Raw genomic sequence first — 18,577 nt, 5'->3', positions numbered from 1 at the left:
AGCAGTACCAGAAGCAGTGTCTGAGGTAGTACGTGGAGCAGTACGTGGAACAGTATCTGAAGCAGTACGTGGAACAGTATCTGAGGCAGTACGTGGAGCAGTACCTGAAGCAGTACCAGAAGCAGTTCCTGAAGCAGTACGTGGAACAGTACCTGAAGCAGTACCAGAAGCAGTTCCTGAAGCAGTACGTGGAACAGTACCTGAAGCAGTACCAGAAGCAGTTCCTGAAGCAGTACGTGGAACAGTACCTGAAGCAGTACCAGTACTTGCAGCAGTGGTAGTTTTACTCATTTCCTTTAGGAGAATGTCCAAAGAGAAAGAAGTGGTGTGTGAGATGCAGGAGCACGCTCAGGAGAAGGTTCTGGAGCACCGTCCGGAGAAGGTTCTGGATCATGTTCCGGAGCAGGGGCCCAGCGTCACCTTCCACCACCTGAACTACTGCGTCCAGGACTCCAGGCTGTGTCGTAAGAGGGGCCCCGAGAAGTACATCCTCAAAGACGTCAGGTATGAACGACGCTGTGCCAAACTGTCCCGTGAGAAGACCACAGAGGCTTCACAGAGGCTTCACAGAGGCTTCATAGAGGCTTCACAGAGGCTTCACAGAGGTTTCACAGAGGCTTCACAGAGGTTTCACAGAGGCTTCACAGAGGCTTCACAGAGGCTTCACAGAGGCTGGCACGATGTTTGTGTCGTGATTATTGTGTTGCCGTTATTATTACTGACGCTGTGAAAAACATTCTCATTTTATAAACTGTGACTTAGAGAGTTACTGTTTTTAGCATCGATTTTGATTTGGACTAATTGTACAAAAACAATATTATTTCATTGTTTTAAACATAAAACAAACTGACATATGCAAAGAAAGAGAATAAAATAAATCAAATAAAAATCAAAGGAATTGATAAAAATAGAATAAAATAAATAAATAATAATATAATATAATAAACAAATACATTTAATTTAATTAAATACATTTAAAAAACAGAGCTGGGCAGGACCATAGAGAACTCAGGATATGTAAGGAATACAGTTAGAGAGTAATGTGGGGGTAAAGCATACTATGGAAAAAATTGTGTTCAATTTTATCCATTGTTTATTGATTTATTTATTTTTTTAAGTGTAATTTCAGTTCATAGAAATAGGTTTGATTGTCGAGCAATTCAAATTAAATATTTGCGCCACGGCTCCTGTAACTGTAAAGGTCTCATTTTAAAATAAACTGAGCTGCGACTGGGACTAAACTGCTGCTTTTTGTTTGTTTTTTGTCGTCAAATTGTTCCCTTAGTTCAGGGGTGTCCAAACCTTTTTCACCGAGGGCCACATTTTGAAACCACAAACATCCCGACAATGTCAAATATGTCCAAAGATAAATAGAATAATTAGAATTTTGCATATTTTTGATGCCTCCACCTTTAATAAGACTAGAACAATAATATTAGATTGGTATAACATCAAAATGCTGGAATGTGTCCAATTTTACAGTAAAAAGTACGACTTTTTTAAATTTACCAAATTAGCATGAAGCATGAGGGCCTACAAAAATTGGTCTGAGGGCCGCATTTGGCCCCCAGGCCATAATTTGGACAAGCCTGCCTTGATTGATTCTAACTTATTCATGTCTCCAAGACCTTTACGTTTGATTTTGGTGCATCTTAATCATATTTATAAGCATAAGCCCATTTCTTAATAGAAATAATGGAAAAATAATAATAATGGCAGAACATAAAACAAATAAAATGACGGAAAAACAATTCCAACTTTCAAGTCCTGTTTAGTCCAAAGTTGATTTGTCCATCTCTAATTGTAAGTCTGAACGTAATGTTGTGCATTTGTCTGTTCCGCCCTCGTGGCTGCAGTGGCATCATGAGGCCGGGGATGAACGCCATCATGGGCGCGACGGGCAGCGGCAAGACCTCGTAAGGCCACGCCCACAACACACAATCTGAACACGTGCGCTGAACTTTGACCTGCCCCGAGATAACCCCGCTGTGTCCCCACCAGGCTGCTGGACGTGATCGCGGGCAGGAAGGACCCCCGGGGGCTCAGGGAGGGCCGGGTGCTGGTGGACGGGCGAGCCGTGACCTCTGAACTCAGACTCAGCTCCGCCTACGTGGTCCAGGTAACACTGACTGCGTCTTTGGACAAACGTGAGACAAATAAAAGCAGCTCAAAATGTTGTTGTAGCGGTGCACGTTTGGCCATGCATGCTCAGGTTCATTTTTATGTTCATATATAGACACGTACTTATACTTTTTGTGTATCCGTAGTAACGCTGGTGCACCTGAGTTTGAAACCATGAAAGGAGAAAGAATATCTGTCTAATTTAGCATCACAAACCTCTTTATGTCACCAGAATTCACATGCATGACTTTGTTGGCCACGTGCACAGCTTTAGTGGTATTTATTTTGATCTTATTCAGTTTTTATTCATTCCCTTATTATTATTGCTTCATATTTTGCTAATATATATATGTCGTTTCATGTTGCACCTCATCAAGTTTGTGAATCTTGTCTTTTTTCCCTGAAAATGGCAATAAACCTCTTCTGATTGTGATTTCGAACAGCTTTTTCCCACACAAAACTGACCTTGTTCTTGGATTGCAAATAGATAAAATGTTTTATGATCCACTTTTGCACAATCATATACACGTGAGTAAAAACAACAACGCTGTGTTCAAGGATGACATTTTGATGGGCACCCTGAGCGTGAGGGAAAACTTGCTGTTCAGCGCCAACCTGCGCCTGGACCCCAAGCGGCACTCGCCCAGAGAGAAGCAGAGCCGGGTGGACGCCATCATCCAGGACCTGGGGCTCGGGGACTGCGCTCACACCAAGGTACGCCAGGACGTCATTATTTACACATCGAAACTGACCGGGAGCCATTGTCTTTACCATCTTAGAGGCTAAATTACATTTACGGCAATTTTTCTGGCAGCTAATGTTTTTGACCTCATTTAAATGGTTTCGCGGGAACTATTCAGTGTCGCTGTTTTCTTGGCTGAAATAATGATTGAAGGTTATTAAAGTTGTGCTACTTGTTTCCTAAATCTGTGGCATGAATTCAGTCACATGTCTTCTGTTATTCTTGTTGAATAATAACTTGAAAAGCCTCTCCACGGATCTGAGCTGTAACTCTGAGCTTGTGTCGACGGAGATATCGACCACCTTCTTGCGGTAATGAGCGGGAAAAGTTGCACAGTGCGACTTTAAAAAGCACCCGAAGGAAGTAGAACAGGCAAAGCTCCTCTCGGTCTGAACTTGGTTTCAACTGACACTATTTTATTTTATTTTTTATGTTTTATTTAAATTTGTATTTATATGTTTTAATTTTTAATTTTAATTTGAACAAAAAATAAATAAATAATACGATTATCGATTAACCGCGATAATCCTGACCTAGTTGCGCGTGTCGCCCGCAGATCGGCACGGAGTTCCTGCGCGGCGTGTCCGGCGGCGAGAGGAAGCGCTGCAGCATCGGCATGGAGCTGATCACCTCGCCCTCGCTGCTGTTCCTGGACGAGCCCACCACCGGCCTGGACTCCAACACGGCCAACTGCATCATCGGCCTGCTGCACAAGTACCACGCCCTTCACACGCTCGCCACACATGCTCGCCACACACGCTCGCCACTCATGCTCGCCACACACGCTCGCCACACATGCTCGCCAGTCACCCTCGCCACACACGCTCGCCACTCACGCTCGCCACACACGCTCGCCACACATGCTCGCCAGTCACCCTCGCCACACACGCTCGCCACACATGCTCGCCACACATGCTCGCCAGTCACGCTCGCCAGTTACGCTCGCCACACGCTCACCTCTCACGCTCGCCACACGCTCGACACACACGCTCGCCACAAGCTCGCCACACGCTCGCCTCTCATGCTCGACACACGCTCGCCACACACGCTCGCCACTCAAGTTCGTCATGCATGCTCTCCACTTACGCTCGCCACACATGTTCTCCACTCACGCTCGCCACACATGCTTGCAACACACGCTCGCCACACACGCTCGCCAGTCACGCTCGCCACACATGCTCGCCAGTCCCACTCGCCACACACGCTAGCCAGTCACGCTCGCCACACGCTCGCCTCTCACGCTCGCCACATGCTCGACACACACGCTCACCACACGCTCGCCACTCATGCTCGCCACACATGCTCGTCACACACGCTCGCCACACGCTCACCTCTCACGCTCGACACACGCTCGACACACGCTCGCCACACACGCTCGCCACCCATGCTCGCCACTCACGCTCACCACACATGCTCGCCAGTCACGCTCGCCACACGCTCGCCACTCATGTTCGCCACACATACTCACCACACGCCCCACTGAACAGAGGTGTGTTTCTGTGCTCGCAGACTGTCGCGCAGAGGTAAAACCGTGATCTTCTCCATCCACCAGCCGCGTTACTCCATCTTCAAGCAGTTCGACCACCTGACGCTCATGCAGAAGGGGGAGGTGGTGTACGCCGGAGCCGCCGGCCACGCCCTCAACTACTTCACAAACTTCGGTGCGGATGGGAAACTGGGTTTTGTGGTTTGTTGATTTCAGTGGTGGAGAGAGTCCTGGAAACGTGTGCAGTTACATGACTTAAAAAAACACTGATCGGCAGTATTTAAGTACATGTCAGTACTTTCTGAAATATCTGAAGGATTTATATTTGTTTGTCTAAAATAACTAATATAAAAATTAAGAAATAAATCCTACGACAATTCAACTGCTTCCATTGAATATAAATACTCTGTTCGCTATCCGATCACAACGTTTGACTGTAGCAGTTAAACCTGTGTGAAATACTTTTACTGTTTTACTATCAAGTACATGTAAAACAGGTACTTCAATACTTTTACTTAAGTCGATGTTTATGATACTTTTACTTTTACTTGAGTAATTGTTTTTCCCTGTATTTGTACTTTTATTTTACTTTAACAAAATCTAACAAAAAGTACTTCTTCCGCCAATGCTGCGACCAAACTTGTACTTAAAGTCCATTTGACACATGAATACACCATCCATTTTCTACCGCTTGTTCCCTTTTTGGGGTCACGGGTGACTGGAGCCTATCCCAGTGACTTCGGGCCTTAGGCGGGGTACATCCTGGACAGTGGCCAACGCAGAGACATTGACATTACAGACAGTTCACTCTCACATTCATTCACTAGGGCCAATTGACATGCAGACTCCACCCAGAGATGTTGGATTGGTCCGGGAATCGAACCCATGATCTCCTTCTTGGGAGGCAAGAGCGCTAACCGCCTTTGCCACCGTGCACCCAGACATGAATACACTTTTCAGTAAAACAAATTGAATGAAAATATTTAAGATTTTACCAAACATTTTGCCTGTTTTTCTCACATTTGGTGATTTTGATGATTTTGATGACGCTTATAATGTCACTTCCTGGTTTGACGTGTCCAGCAGAAATGACATAGGCAGAGACACAACTGTTACCAGGCAACCAGATTGTAAACGAGGTCCAAAGTCCATTTAAATCACACAATATTTATGATTTGACAAATAATTACACCTAACAACACCTTTATTTTGTTCAAATATTGTTTAAACTGTCATAAATGGGTGAAAGTTGCAACGTTTCTCTGCATTTTTGACGGAATGGCGCTTTTTGATGACATCATAGAGGTGGCCGTAGTCTGTCGTTGCACTTAACTCTACTTCCTGTAAATTTAGAACTTTTATTTGTCAAATTTTCTTCACAAACTGCAACTCGACTGATGTGAAACTATGATAATTATTTACCACAGGGACAAACTGACCAAACAACGTCATAATTAGAGAAACATGTGAACCATCGTCACGTGGACTTTAAGTGGCCAATCAGAGCTGGGGACATAGATATAGAAAGAAGCAGGATATAAGTAAATAATTACAAGGCGAGAATGATGGATTACACCGCACGATAAATGTCTGTATCGTCTCAGGATTCCAAATCGAGGCCTTCGACAACCCGGCCGACTTCTTCATGGACGTCACAAACGGAGAGACCAAGTCGGCGCTGGAGCCTTTTAACAAGGGTAAAGTTCTGAACGATGGTTGTTTTTCTGTTGGTTTTTCTCATTTAACTGTGTAAATGTTGTTTTAATGGCATTTTCTGATGTTTCTAGTCCGTTTTTTTGCCAGTTTAGCTCAAACGACTGCATTCATAGCTTTGTGGTCTGAAAGAGCGTGTGCTGCCACCTCTGGTCCAACACGGTCACTGCATTTTAAGAGGCCTATGACATCACACGACTCTGATGTCATGAGGGGTCAAAGACACACACCTGCAAGTCACGCCCCCTTCACTCTCCCCTTTAGTCCTCTAGGTCACGCCCCCTTCACTCTCCCCTTTAGTCCTCTAGGTCACGCCCCCTTCACTCTCCCCTTTAGTCCTATAGGTCACGCCCCCTTCACTCTCCCCTTTAGTCCTCTAGGTCACGCCCCCTTCACTCTCCCCTTTAGTCCTCTAGGTCACGCCCCCTTCACTCTCCCCTTTAGTCCTCTAGGTCACGCCCCCTTCACTCTCCCCTTTAGTCCTATAGGTCACGCCCCCTTCACTCTCCCCTTTAGTCCTCTAGGTCACGCCCCCTTCACTCTCCCCTTTAGTCCTCTAGGTCACGCCCCCTTCACTCTCCCCTTTAGTCCTCTAGGTCACGCCCCCTTCACTCTCCCCTTTAGTCCTCTAGGTCACGCCCCCTTCACTCTCCCCTTTAGTCCTCTAGGTCACGCCCCCTTCACTCTCCCCTTTAGTCCTCTAGGTCACGCCCCCTTCACTCTCCCCTTTAGTCCTCTAGGTCACGCCCCCTTCACTCTCCCCTTTAGTCCTCTAGGTCACGCCCCCTTCACTCTCCCCTTTAGTCCTCTAGGTCACGCCCCCTTCACTCTCCCCTTTAGTCCTCTAGGTCACGCCCCCTTCACTCTAACCTTTAGTCCTCTAGGTCACGCCCCCTTCACTCTCCCCTTTAGTCCTCTAGGTCACGCCCCCTTCACTCTAACCTTTAGTCCTCTAGGTCACACCCCCTTCACTCTCCCCTTTAGTCCTCTAGGTCACGCCCCCTTCACTCTCCCCTTTAGTCCTCTAGGTCACGCCCCCTTCACTCTCACCTTTAGTCCTCTAGGTCACGCCCCCTTCACTCTCCCCTTCAGTCCTCTAGGTCACGCCCCCTTCACTCTCCCATTCAGTCCTCTAGGTCACGCCCCCTTCACTCTCCCCTTCAGTCCTCTAGGTCACGCCCCCTTCACTCTCCCCTTCAGTCCTCTAGGTCACGCCCCTTCACTCTCCCCTTTAGTCCTCTCGACCTTCTCACCCCTCACTCTCCCCTTTAGTCCTACAGACCTTCTCCCCCCTCACTCTCCCCTTTAGTCCTACAGACCTTCTCCCCGCTCACTCTCCCCTTTAGTCCTACAGACCTTCTCCCCGCTCACTCTCCCCTTTAGTCCTACAGACCTTCTCCCCGCTCACTCTCCCCTTTAGTCCTACAGACCTTCTCCCCCTTCACTCTCCCCTTTAGTCCTCTAGGTCACGCCCCCTTCACTCTCCCCTTTAGTCCTCTAGGTCACGCCCCCTTCACTCTCCCCTTTAGTCCTCTAGGTCACGCCCCCTTCACTCTCCCCTTTAGTCCTCTAGGTCACGCCCCCTTCACTCTCCCCTTTAGTCCTCTAGGTCACACCCCCTTCACTCTCCCCTTTAGTCCTCTAGGTCACGCCCCCTTCACTCTCCCCTTTAGTCCTCTAGGCACGCCCCCTTCACTCTCCCCTTTAGTCCTCTAGGTCACGCCCCCTTCACTCTCCCCTTTAGTCCTCTAGGTCACGCCCCCTTCACTCTCCCCTTTAGTCCTCTAGGTCACGCCCCCTTCACTCTCCCCTTTAGTCCTCTAGGTCACGCCCCCTTCACTCTCCCCTTTAGTCCTCTAGGTCACGCCCCCTTCACTCTCCCCTTTAGTCCTCTAGGTCACGCCCCCTTCACTCTCACCTTTAGTCCTCTAGGTCACGCCCCCTTCACTCTCCCCTTCAGTCCTCTAGGTCACGCCCCCTTCACTCTCCCCTTCAGTCCTCTAGGTCACGCCCCCTTCACTCTCCCCTTCAGTCCTCTAGGTCACGCCCCCTTCACTCTCCCCTTCAGTCCTCTAGGTCACGCCCCTTCACTCTCCCCTTTAGACCTCTAGACCTTCTCACCCCTCACTCTCCCCTTTAGTCCTACAGACCTTCTCCCCCCTCACTCTCCCCTTTAGTCCTACAGACCTTCTCCCCGCTCACTCTCCCCTTTAGTCCTACAGACCTTCTCCCCCCTCACTCTCCCCTTTAGTCCTACAGACCTTCTCCCCGCTCACTCTCCCCTTTAGTCCTACAGACCTTCTCCCCGCTCACTCTCCCCTTTAGTCCTACCGGCACTGACCAGTCTCATTTAGAGGGCGTTTAGATGTTTAGTTCCACTGCAGGAGCCTACAACGTCTAAAGTTGTTAAAAAAATAACACATAGAGAAGGATCTGAAGTGTTGTGTCGCCCCACAGAGAACGGCCACGCCTTCCTTGGCCCTGCCTACCGTGAGTCGCGGCATTGCAGAGACGTCCTGGAAGAGCTGGAGAAAGTGGACCAGGGCCTCGCCGCGGGGGGCAAGGGTCTGGAGAAGAGCGTCAACTACCCCACGTCCTTCTTCTACCAGGTCTGAACACCTTCGAATACCCAGAGTACCATTACTTCAAAAGAATATTACTCAAGCAGAAGTACCATGGAGTGGTCCGAGAAAGTATTTGGGGAGACTACGACTCAAGAGTAACTGAAAAAGAGTCTGGACGTGACATCTGATTTAAGTGATTGTTCATATTTAGTCTCCCTTTCAAGAGCTACCACTGTCCAGTATTCAGAAGAGCTCCTTTGTGTTTTTAAATCATCGTTGCTAAAAGGCTCCTCAGGGTTTTTTCCATTGAACCTCTGGCCGCCGCCGTCCAACAGCCACAGTTCAAACATTTGCTCTAGTCTATGTAAAATTATAACACGTTTTTATTGAATCTTACTCAACATACCTTTTTTTAATTGGGTTGGAGCGTAACATCCGAGATTACGCCATTTATTTTACAACAAACGATGGTGTTTTTTATTAGTTAATGATGGTGGGTTTATGGCCGCGTGTTTGGGTAACCGTGCCATGAACCCTTCTGCACTGTTGTTTGTGTAATAAACCGTGACGCCGCAGAGATACGGACGACACGCCATAATCAGCTGGATTGCGTGTGGAATTGATTAGCGATAGGGCCTCAAGAGGTAGGGACAGCGACGTGAAGGTTCAGGCCTTAAATGTATCTGCGGTGGTTTGTGTTTGCCCCAGATGAGAGTGGTGTGTGCGCGCACCGCCCTGAACCTCCTGAGGAACCCGCAGACCTCGTACGCTCAGCTGGCCCTGAACATCTTCTTCGCGCTGCTGGTGGGACTCATCTACTTCCAGATGCCCCTGACGCTGCCCGAGGCCCTCCAGAACAGGTTGGCACACGGATCCTAGTCTATAAAGTCTCGGTGAGCGGCCGGTGATAAGATTTACGTCCATGCCGAAATAAGTAACCGATGGCAGCGTTCACCTTCAGGGTTGGTAGCCTTTATCAAGATGTTGCACCGCCCAACTTAGCGGCCATGTTTAGGTGGCCGCCCTGGCGCTGATAGTCTCGCTTTTGAACGTCTAACAAACGTGTTCACTGACTTAAGAGGTGGAGCCTTCTTCTTCCTCATCATCAACATGGTGTTCGGAAACCTGTCCGCGGTGGAGCTGTTCATCAACGAGCGGGCCATCTTCATGTGAGTCCGCCACGCTCGGAATGTTCCGGGCAGCACTCGCCGCGGCCCGTGGGAGGTCGTGTGGTCGCGTGACACTGAGTCGTTCTCCGTTTCTCGTTGCAGTCACGAGAACTCCAGTGGTTACTACCGCACCTCCGTTTACTTCCTGTCCAAGATCATTGCGGACCTCCTCCCGAACCGCATCATCCCCATCTTCGTCTTCTCAGCCATCGCCTACTTCATGATGGGTAATGTCCATGGAGCCAAAAATAGCGTTTGATCAATCAAAAGGACCTCGTCAAATCGTGATGGTGTGATTTCTAATCGTGATGGTGTGATTTCTAATCGTGATGGTGTGATTTCTACTCGTCTCTTTGTAGGTCTGAAGCCCGACTTCGTGGCCTTCATGTGCTTCGCTCTGAACATGTCCCTCGTCAGTCTGGCAGGAGTGGGTTTGGCATTCCTCGTATCGGCCAGCGTGTCCTCCTTCGCCATGGCCAACATCCTGGTCGCGCTGCCCTTCGTCTTCATGATGGTGAGAACGCTCGCTGCCTGGATAAGCACATGCATGTTGGGCCTCAAACCTTCTCACGCACATTCAATTAAATTCAATTTATTTACAACAGCAGTTCTCTCGGGGGGTGACAGTGAAAAACTGATTAAACAACGTTCAGGCTAGGAAAAACTATAAAACCTCTTTGGAAAAAGCATGGACGAGTTCAAGAGTGAAGGAGAGATCTGACTCTCACAGACGCGAGAGAGACAGTGGAGCTGGAGCCACTCAGGAGGAGAACCAGTTCTTCGGGAGGAGAACCAGTTCTTCAGGAGGAGAACCAGTTCTTCAGGAAGAGAACCAGTTCTTCAGGAGGAGAACCAGTTCTTCCAGGCAGATGAAGAACCGTTCATATGGAGTAGAGAGCGTTTCTCCAGGAGAGGATCTTCTGGGTCCACAGGTCATCGATGTGTCTGTTCCTAGGTTTATATTTCTCTATCTCACTGGCCTGACCATAAGACATTTCAAAGAGCGTTTTAAGTCTGGTCTTAAATGAAGAGACTGTGTCGGCCTCTTTAACATGGACAAGAGCTGATTCTATAACACAGGAGCTCTACCTCCTACTGTGCTTTTAGAGACTCTTGGGACCACCAGAAGGCTCTACCTCCTACTGTGCAATTTCTCTGCTCAGTTACATGTTGGACCTCAAGCCTTCTCACAACATCAAACCTTCTCACACACATGTTGGACCTCAGACCTTCTCACGCACATGTTGGACCTCAGACCTTCTCACGCACATGTTGGACCTCAGACCTTCTCACGCACATGTTGGGCCTCAGACCTTCTCACGCACATGTTGGGCCTCATACCTTCTCACGCACATGTTGGACCTCAGACCTTCTCACGCACATGTTGGACCTCAGACCTTCTCACGCATATGTTGGACCTCAGACCTTCTCACGCACAAGTTGGACCTCAGACCTTCTCACGCACATGTTGGACCTCAGACCTTCTCACGCACATGTTGGGCCTCATACCTTCTCACGCACATGTTGGACCTCATACCTTCTCACGCACATGTTGGACCTCAGACCTTCTCACGCACATGTTGGACCTCAGACCTTCTCACGCACATGTTGGACCTCAGACCTTCTCACGCACATGTTGGACCTCAGACCTTCTCACGCACATGTTGGACCTCAGACCTTCTCACGCACATGTTGGGCCTCAAACCTTCTCACACACATGTTGGACCTCAGACCTTCTCACGCACATGTTGGACCTCAGACCTTCTCACGCACATGTTGGGCCTCAAACCTTCTCACGCACGTGTTGGGCCTCAGACCTTCTCACGCACATGTTGGACCTCAGACCTTCTCACGCACGTGTTGGGCCTCAGACCTTCTCACGCACATGTTGGACCTCAGACCTTCTCACGCACATGTTGGACCTCAGACCTTCTCACGCACGTGTTGGACCTCAGACCTTCTCACGCATGTGTTGGGCCTCAGACCTTCTCACGCACATGTTGGACCTCATACCTTCTCACGCACATGTTGGACCTCAGACCTTCTCACGCACATGTTGGACCTCAGACCTTCTCACGCATATGTTGGACCTCAGACCTTCTCACGCACAAGTTGGACCTCAGACCTTCTCACGCACATGTTGGACCTCAGACCTTCTCACGCACATGTTGGGCCTCATACCTTCTCACGCACATGTTGGGCCTCATACCTTCTCACGCACATGTTGGACCTCAGACCTTCTCACGCACATGTTGGACCTCAGACCTTCTCACGCACATGTTGGACCTCAGACCTTCTCACGCACATGTTGGACCTCAGACCTTCTCACGCACATGTTGGACCTCAGACCTTCTCACGCACATGTTGGACCTCAGACCTTCTCACGCACATGTTGGGCCTCAAACCTTCTCACACACATGTTGGACCTCAGACCTTCTCACGCACATGTTGGACCTCAGACCTTCTCACGCACATGTTGGGCCTCAAACCTTCTCACGCACGTGTTGGACCTCAGACCTTCTCACGCACATGTTGGACCTCAGACCTTCTCACGCACGTGTTGGGCCTCAGACCTTCTCACGCACGTGTTGGACCTCAGACCTTCTCACGCACATGTTGGACCTCAGACCTTCTCACGCACATGTTGGGCCTCAAACCTTCTCACGCACGTGTTGGACCTCAGACCTTCTCACGCACATGTTGGACCTCAGACCTTCTCACGCACGTGTTGGGCCTCAGACCTTCTCACGCACATGTTGGACCTCAGACCTTCTCACGCACATGTTGGACCTCAGACCTTCTCACGCACGTGTTGGACCTCAGACCTTCTCACGCATGTGTTGGGCCTCAAACCCTCTCATACTCGTGTCTCTCCTCAGGTCTTTGGAGGTTACCTGGTCGATCTGAACTCCATGCTGAGCTGGCTCTCGTGGCTTAGGTGGATCAGTATCTTCAGTTATGGACTCGATGTAAGTAATACATTAAAGATCTCACACAAAAACAACAATTATGGCATTTTCTTCAATATTACAATGAGGTCTAGTTTTAATACTGTTTTATTTATTAGTATCTGAGTATTCATACTTTTGACACCCACAATACGTTCTAAGAATAAGTTATCCTGGACCTAGCTCCTTTGAATCTCTAGAATTCATTTAACAGTCATAAAGAGTCACAAAGCACCGCCCACAATAACGAGCATCAGAAGTGTGTAGAAAAGGATTAATTATGACTTTAATTAATTCATGTTTTGTCCTTCTAAGGCTGCCTTCATTAACGAGTTCACTGGACAGATCTTCTACAGCAACAACACCGGGTGAGAAGCACTTCCCCAAACACTGCCCCCTACAGTCTGTGCTTGACTGTGAACCCTGTGTGTGTGTGTGTGTGTGTCTGTGTGTGTGTGTGTGTGTCTGTGTGTGTGTGTGTGTGTGTGTGTGTGTCTGTGTGTGTACATGTGTGTGTGTGTCTGTGTGTGTGTGTGTGTGTGTGTGCGTGTGTGTGTGTGTCTGTGTGTGTGTCTGTGTCTGTGTGTGTACATGTGTGTGTGTGTGTGTGTGTGTACATGTGTGTGTGTGTGTGTGTGTCTGTGTGTGTGTGTGTGTGCGTGTGTGTGTGTGTCTGTGTGTGTGTGTGTGTGGTGTGTGTCTGTGTCTGTGTGTGTCTGTGTGTGTGTGTGTGTGTGTCTGTGTGTGTGTCTGTGTCTGTGTGTGTACATGTGTGTGTGTGTGTGTGTGTGTACATGTGTGTGTGTGTCTGTGTGTGTGTGTGTGTGTGTGTGCGTGTGTGTGTGTGTCTGTGTGTGTGTCTGTGTCTGTGTGTGTACATGTGTGTGTGTGTGTGTGTGTGTACATGTGTGTGTGTGTGTGTGTGTCTGTGTGTGTGTGTGTGTGCGTGTGTGTGTGTGTCTGTGTGTGTGTGTGTGTGGTGTGTGTCTGTGTCTGTGTGTGTCTGTGTGTGTGTGTGTGTGTGTCTGTGTCTGTGTGTGTACATGTGTGTGTGTGTGTGTGTACATGTGTGTGTGTGTGTGTGTGTGTGTGTCTGTGTGTGTGTGTGTGTGTGTGTACATGTGTGTGTGTGTGTCTTTGTGTGTACATGTGTGTGTGCAGGATTCCAGGAGAGGTGTTCCTCAGGGCACAGGGCTTGGACCTCTCTCCTTGGGGTTACTGGCAGAACGAGGTGGCTCTGGTGGGCATCATCGTGGTCTGCATGGTCTTATCCTACATCCAACTGCGACGCATCAATCGCTGGAAATGAGACACTTCTGAGTTTGTTCTATTCTATTTGTGTTCGTGTCTGAATAAATGATGTAGTGTGTTTATCCTCGGCTACGTTTATTTACTTCAGTTTATGATGTAAATATATATGGACACAGCACACATGGCAAAATATTGTTTTAACCAACTTTAAGCCTATTTCCTGAAACAAACACTTATGTTTCACTGTTTTCTTGATGTATTCTTGTAAATGTCAATGTTTCGCGCGTGCTCTTGTGGGCGTGGCACGGGTGGAGAAGCTCTAAGAACCTCAAAACTCTTTAAGATCATGACAAGCCCGACACACGAACCACACGAGCGGGAAAGTGGTGCCTGAAGGTCGAAGGTTTAAGATAAGATAAGATAAGATAATCCTTTATTGTCCCACATGGGGATATTTCATTGATACAACACAGGTAGATACAGAGGCAGATACAGAGGAAAAGAACAGGTCACTTATAGGAAGTTTGAAAAACACTCTCAGTAGAAGATCTTCTATAAACAAAAACTCCCATAGACAAAACTTCCCATTTCCCAACAAGGGATGCAGGGGAAAAATTAGGATGTCCGCCGGGATAACGTGACGATCTCCGGGTTAGACGATGGTTCTCCGCAGTTTCATGAGTTCCTCGTTTGTGTAAACGCGCACGGCGGCGGTGGCCGGGGAGCGCGATGGGGCCGGGGGGGCTAGCTCGGGGCTAGCGCACATCACGACGACATGACGAAAACACTCAATAATCCAGCCAAACAAAAACAAAAAGCCATCAAAACAAGTTGAATTAAAGCGATTCCAGCGCGTGTCCCGATCGTACAACTTAAGTAGAAAAACATTTACAAAATACAAAAGATAAAGCACAATAAGTGTGAAAAAAGTGTGAGAAAAGTTTGATTCCTGCTCTGACCAAACGTGTCCAAATGAGCCTCAACTCTGTCAGTCGACCCCAGGGCAGCTGTGGCTACAGAAGGGGCCAGAGAAGAGTGTGGAGTGGATTCATTCGTCTGGTCCATGTCTAGTTCTGATTTACTACTTCTAATCCCAATTCTAATTCCTAATTCTAATGTATCAATCTCATCAAACAAAGTGCAAAGGTCTAGCGCACGTATGATGTCACTGTATGACACGTATGATGTCACTGTATGACACGTATGATGTCACTGTATGACACTTATGATGTCACTGTATGACACGTATGATGTCACTATGACACGTATGATGTCACTATGACACGTATGATGTCACTGTGACACGTATGATGTCACTATGACACGTATGATGTCACTATGACACATATGATGTCACTATGACGCACATGATGTCACTGTATGACACGTATGATGTCACTGTATGACACGTATGATGTCACTGTGACATGTATGATGTCACTGTATGACACGTATGATATCACTATGACACGTATGATATCACTATGACACGTATGATGTCACAAATACACGTATGATGTCACAAATACACGTATGATGTCACTATGACACGCATGATGTCACTATGACACGTATCATGTCACTATGACACGTATGATGTCACTATGACACGTATGATGTCACTATGACACATATGATGTCACTATGACGCACATGATGTCACTGTATGACACGTATGATGTCACTGTATGACACGTATGATGTCACTGTGACATGTATGATGTCACTGTATGACACGTATGATATCACTATGACACGTATGATATCACTATGACACGTATGATGTCACAAATACACGTATGATGTCACAAATACACGTATGATGTCACTATGACACGCATGATGTCACTATGACACGTATGATGTCACTATGACACGTATGATGTCACTATGACACGTATGATGTCACTATGACATGTATGATGTCACTATGACACATATGATGTCACTATGACGCACACGATGTCACTGTATGACACGTATGATGTCACTGTGACATGTGTGATGTCACTGTGACACATATGATGTCACTGTATGACACGTATGATGTCACTGTATGACACGTATGATGTCACTGTATGACACATATGATGTCACTGTATGACACGTATGATGTCACTGTTTGACACGTATGATGTCACTATGACACATATGATGTCACTGTATGACACATATGATGTCACTGTATGACACGTATTATGTCACTGTATGACACATATGATGTCACTGTATGACACGTATGATGTCACTATGACACGTATGATGTCACTATGACACGCATGATGTCACTATGACACGTATGATGTCACTATGACACATATGATGTCACTATGACGCACATGATGTCACTGTATGACACGTATGATGTCACTCTATGGCACGTATGATGTCACTGTTTGACACGTATGATGTCACTATGACACATATGATGTCACTGTATGACACATATGATGTCACTGTATGACACGTATTATGTCACTGTATGACACATATGATGTCACTGTATGACACGTATGATGTCACTGTTTGACACGTATGATGTCACTATGACACATATGATGTCACTGTATGACACATATGATGTCACTGTATGACACGTATTATGTCACTGTATGACACATATGATGTCACTGTATGACACGTATGATGTCACTATGACACGTATGATGTCACTATGACACGCATGATGTCACTATGACACGTATGATGTCACTATGACACATATGATGTCACTATGACGCACATGATGTCACTGTATGACACGTATGATGTCACTCTATGACACGTATGATGTCACTGTGACACGTATGATATCACTATGACACGTATGATGTCACAAATACACGTATGATGTCACTATGACACGCATGATGTCACTATGACACGTATCATGTCACTATGACACGTATGATGTCACTATGACACGTATGATGTCACTATGACACATATGATGTCACTATGACGCACATGATGTCACTGTATGACACGTATGATGTCACTGTATGACACGTATGATGTCACTGTGACATGTATGATGTCACTGTATGACACGTATGATATCACTATGACACGTATGATATCACTATGACACGTATGATGTCACAAATACACGTATGATGTCACTATGACACGCATGATGTCACTATGACACGTATGATGTCACTATGACACGTATGATGTCACTGTATGACACATATGATGTCACTGTATGACACGTATTATGTCACTGTATGACACATATGATGTCACTGTATGACACGTATGATGTCACTATGACACATATGATGTCACTATGACACGTATGTCACTATGACACGTATGATGTCACTGTGACACGCATGATGTCACTATGACACGTATGATGTCACTATGACACGCATGATGTCACTATGACAAGTATGATGTCACTGTATGACACGTATGTTGTTACTGTATGGCACGTATGATGTCACTGTTTGACACGTATGATGTCACTATGACACATATGTCACTGTATGACACATATGATGTCACTGTATGACACGTATTATGTCACTGTATGACACATATGATGTCACTGTATGACACGTATGATGTCACTATGACACGTATGATGTCACTATGACACGTATGTCACTATGACACGTATGATGTCACTGTGACACGCATGATGTCACTATGACACGTATGATGTCACTATGACAAGTATGATGTCACTATGACATGCATGATGTCACTATGACACGTATGATGTCACTATGACAAGTATGATGTCACTATGACACGTATGATGTCACTATGACACGCATGATGTCACTATGACACGTATGATGTCACTATGACAAGTATGATGTCACTATGACACATATGATGTCACTATGACGCGCATGATATCACTGTATGACACGTATGATGTCACTATGACACGTATGATGTCACTGTATGACACGTATGATGTCACTGTATGACATGTATGATGTCACTGTGACATGTATGATGTCACTGTGACATGTATGATGTCACTGTATGACACGTATGATATCACTATGACACGTATGATATCACTATGACACGTATGATGTCACTGTATGACACGTATGATGTCACTGTGACATGTATGATGTCACTGTATGACACGTATGATGTCACTGTGACATGTATGATGTCACTGTATGACGCATATGATGTCACAAATACACGTATGATGTCACTATGACACGCATGATGTCACTATGACACGCATGATGTCACTATGACACGTATGATGTCACTATGACACGTATGATGTCACTATGACACGTATGATGTCACTATGACGCACATGATGTCACTGTATGACATGTATGATGTCACTGTATGACACGTATGATGTCACTGTGACATGTATGATGTCACTGTATGACACGTATGATGTCACTGTATGAAACGTATGATGTCACTGTGACATGTATAAGATAAGATAAGATATTCCTTTATTGTCCCACATGGGGAAATTTCATTGGTGCAACGCAGGTAGATACAGAGGTAGATACAGAAGAACAGATCACTTATAGGAAGTCTGAAAAACACTTTCAGTAGAAGATCTCCTATAAATAAATAAAAAC

At 46.8% G+C, this 18,577-nt stretch overlaps 1 protein-coding gene across 1 annotated transcript; it reads left to right on the top strand.

Moving 5' to 3' along the window:
- Positions 1-287: 287 nt before the first annotated feature.
- On the top strand, positions 288-14,052 carry abcg2b (ATP-binding cassette, sub-family G (WHITE), member 2b). Its single transcript, XM_072463807.1, has 15 exons — positions 288-504; positions 1,857-1,916; positions 2,002-2,119; positions 2,680-2,835; positions 3,420-3,577; positions 4,373-4,524; positions 5,954-6,046; positions 8,520-8,671; positions 9,335-9,486; positions 9,706-9,795; positions 9,898-10,022; positions 10,155-10,309; positions 12,675-12,764; positions 13,059-13,111; positions 13,905-14,052. The coding sequence occupies exons 1-15, from the start codon at positions 305-307 to the stop codon at positions 14,050-14,052; spliced, it is 1,902 nt and encodes a 633-aa protein (XP_072319908.1). The 5' UTR covers positions 288-304.
- The last annotated feature ends 4,525 nt before the right edge of the window (positions 14,053-18,577 follow it).

Source organism: Eucyclogobius newberryi, unplaced genomic scaffold, assembly GCF_026437365.1.
Source record: "Eucyclogobius newberryi isolate DKJ021-1_F unplaced genomic scaffold, fEucNew1.0.hap1 SCAF_4, whole genome shotgun sequence".
Classification (NCBI taxonomy): Eukaryota; Metazoa; Chordata; class Actinopteri; order Gobiiformes; family Gobiidae; genus Eucyclogobius; species Eucyclogobius newberryi.
The sequence above is the reverse complement of the archived record's forward strand: the minus strand, read 5'-3'. Positions and strand labels throughout refer to the sequence as shown.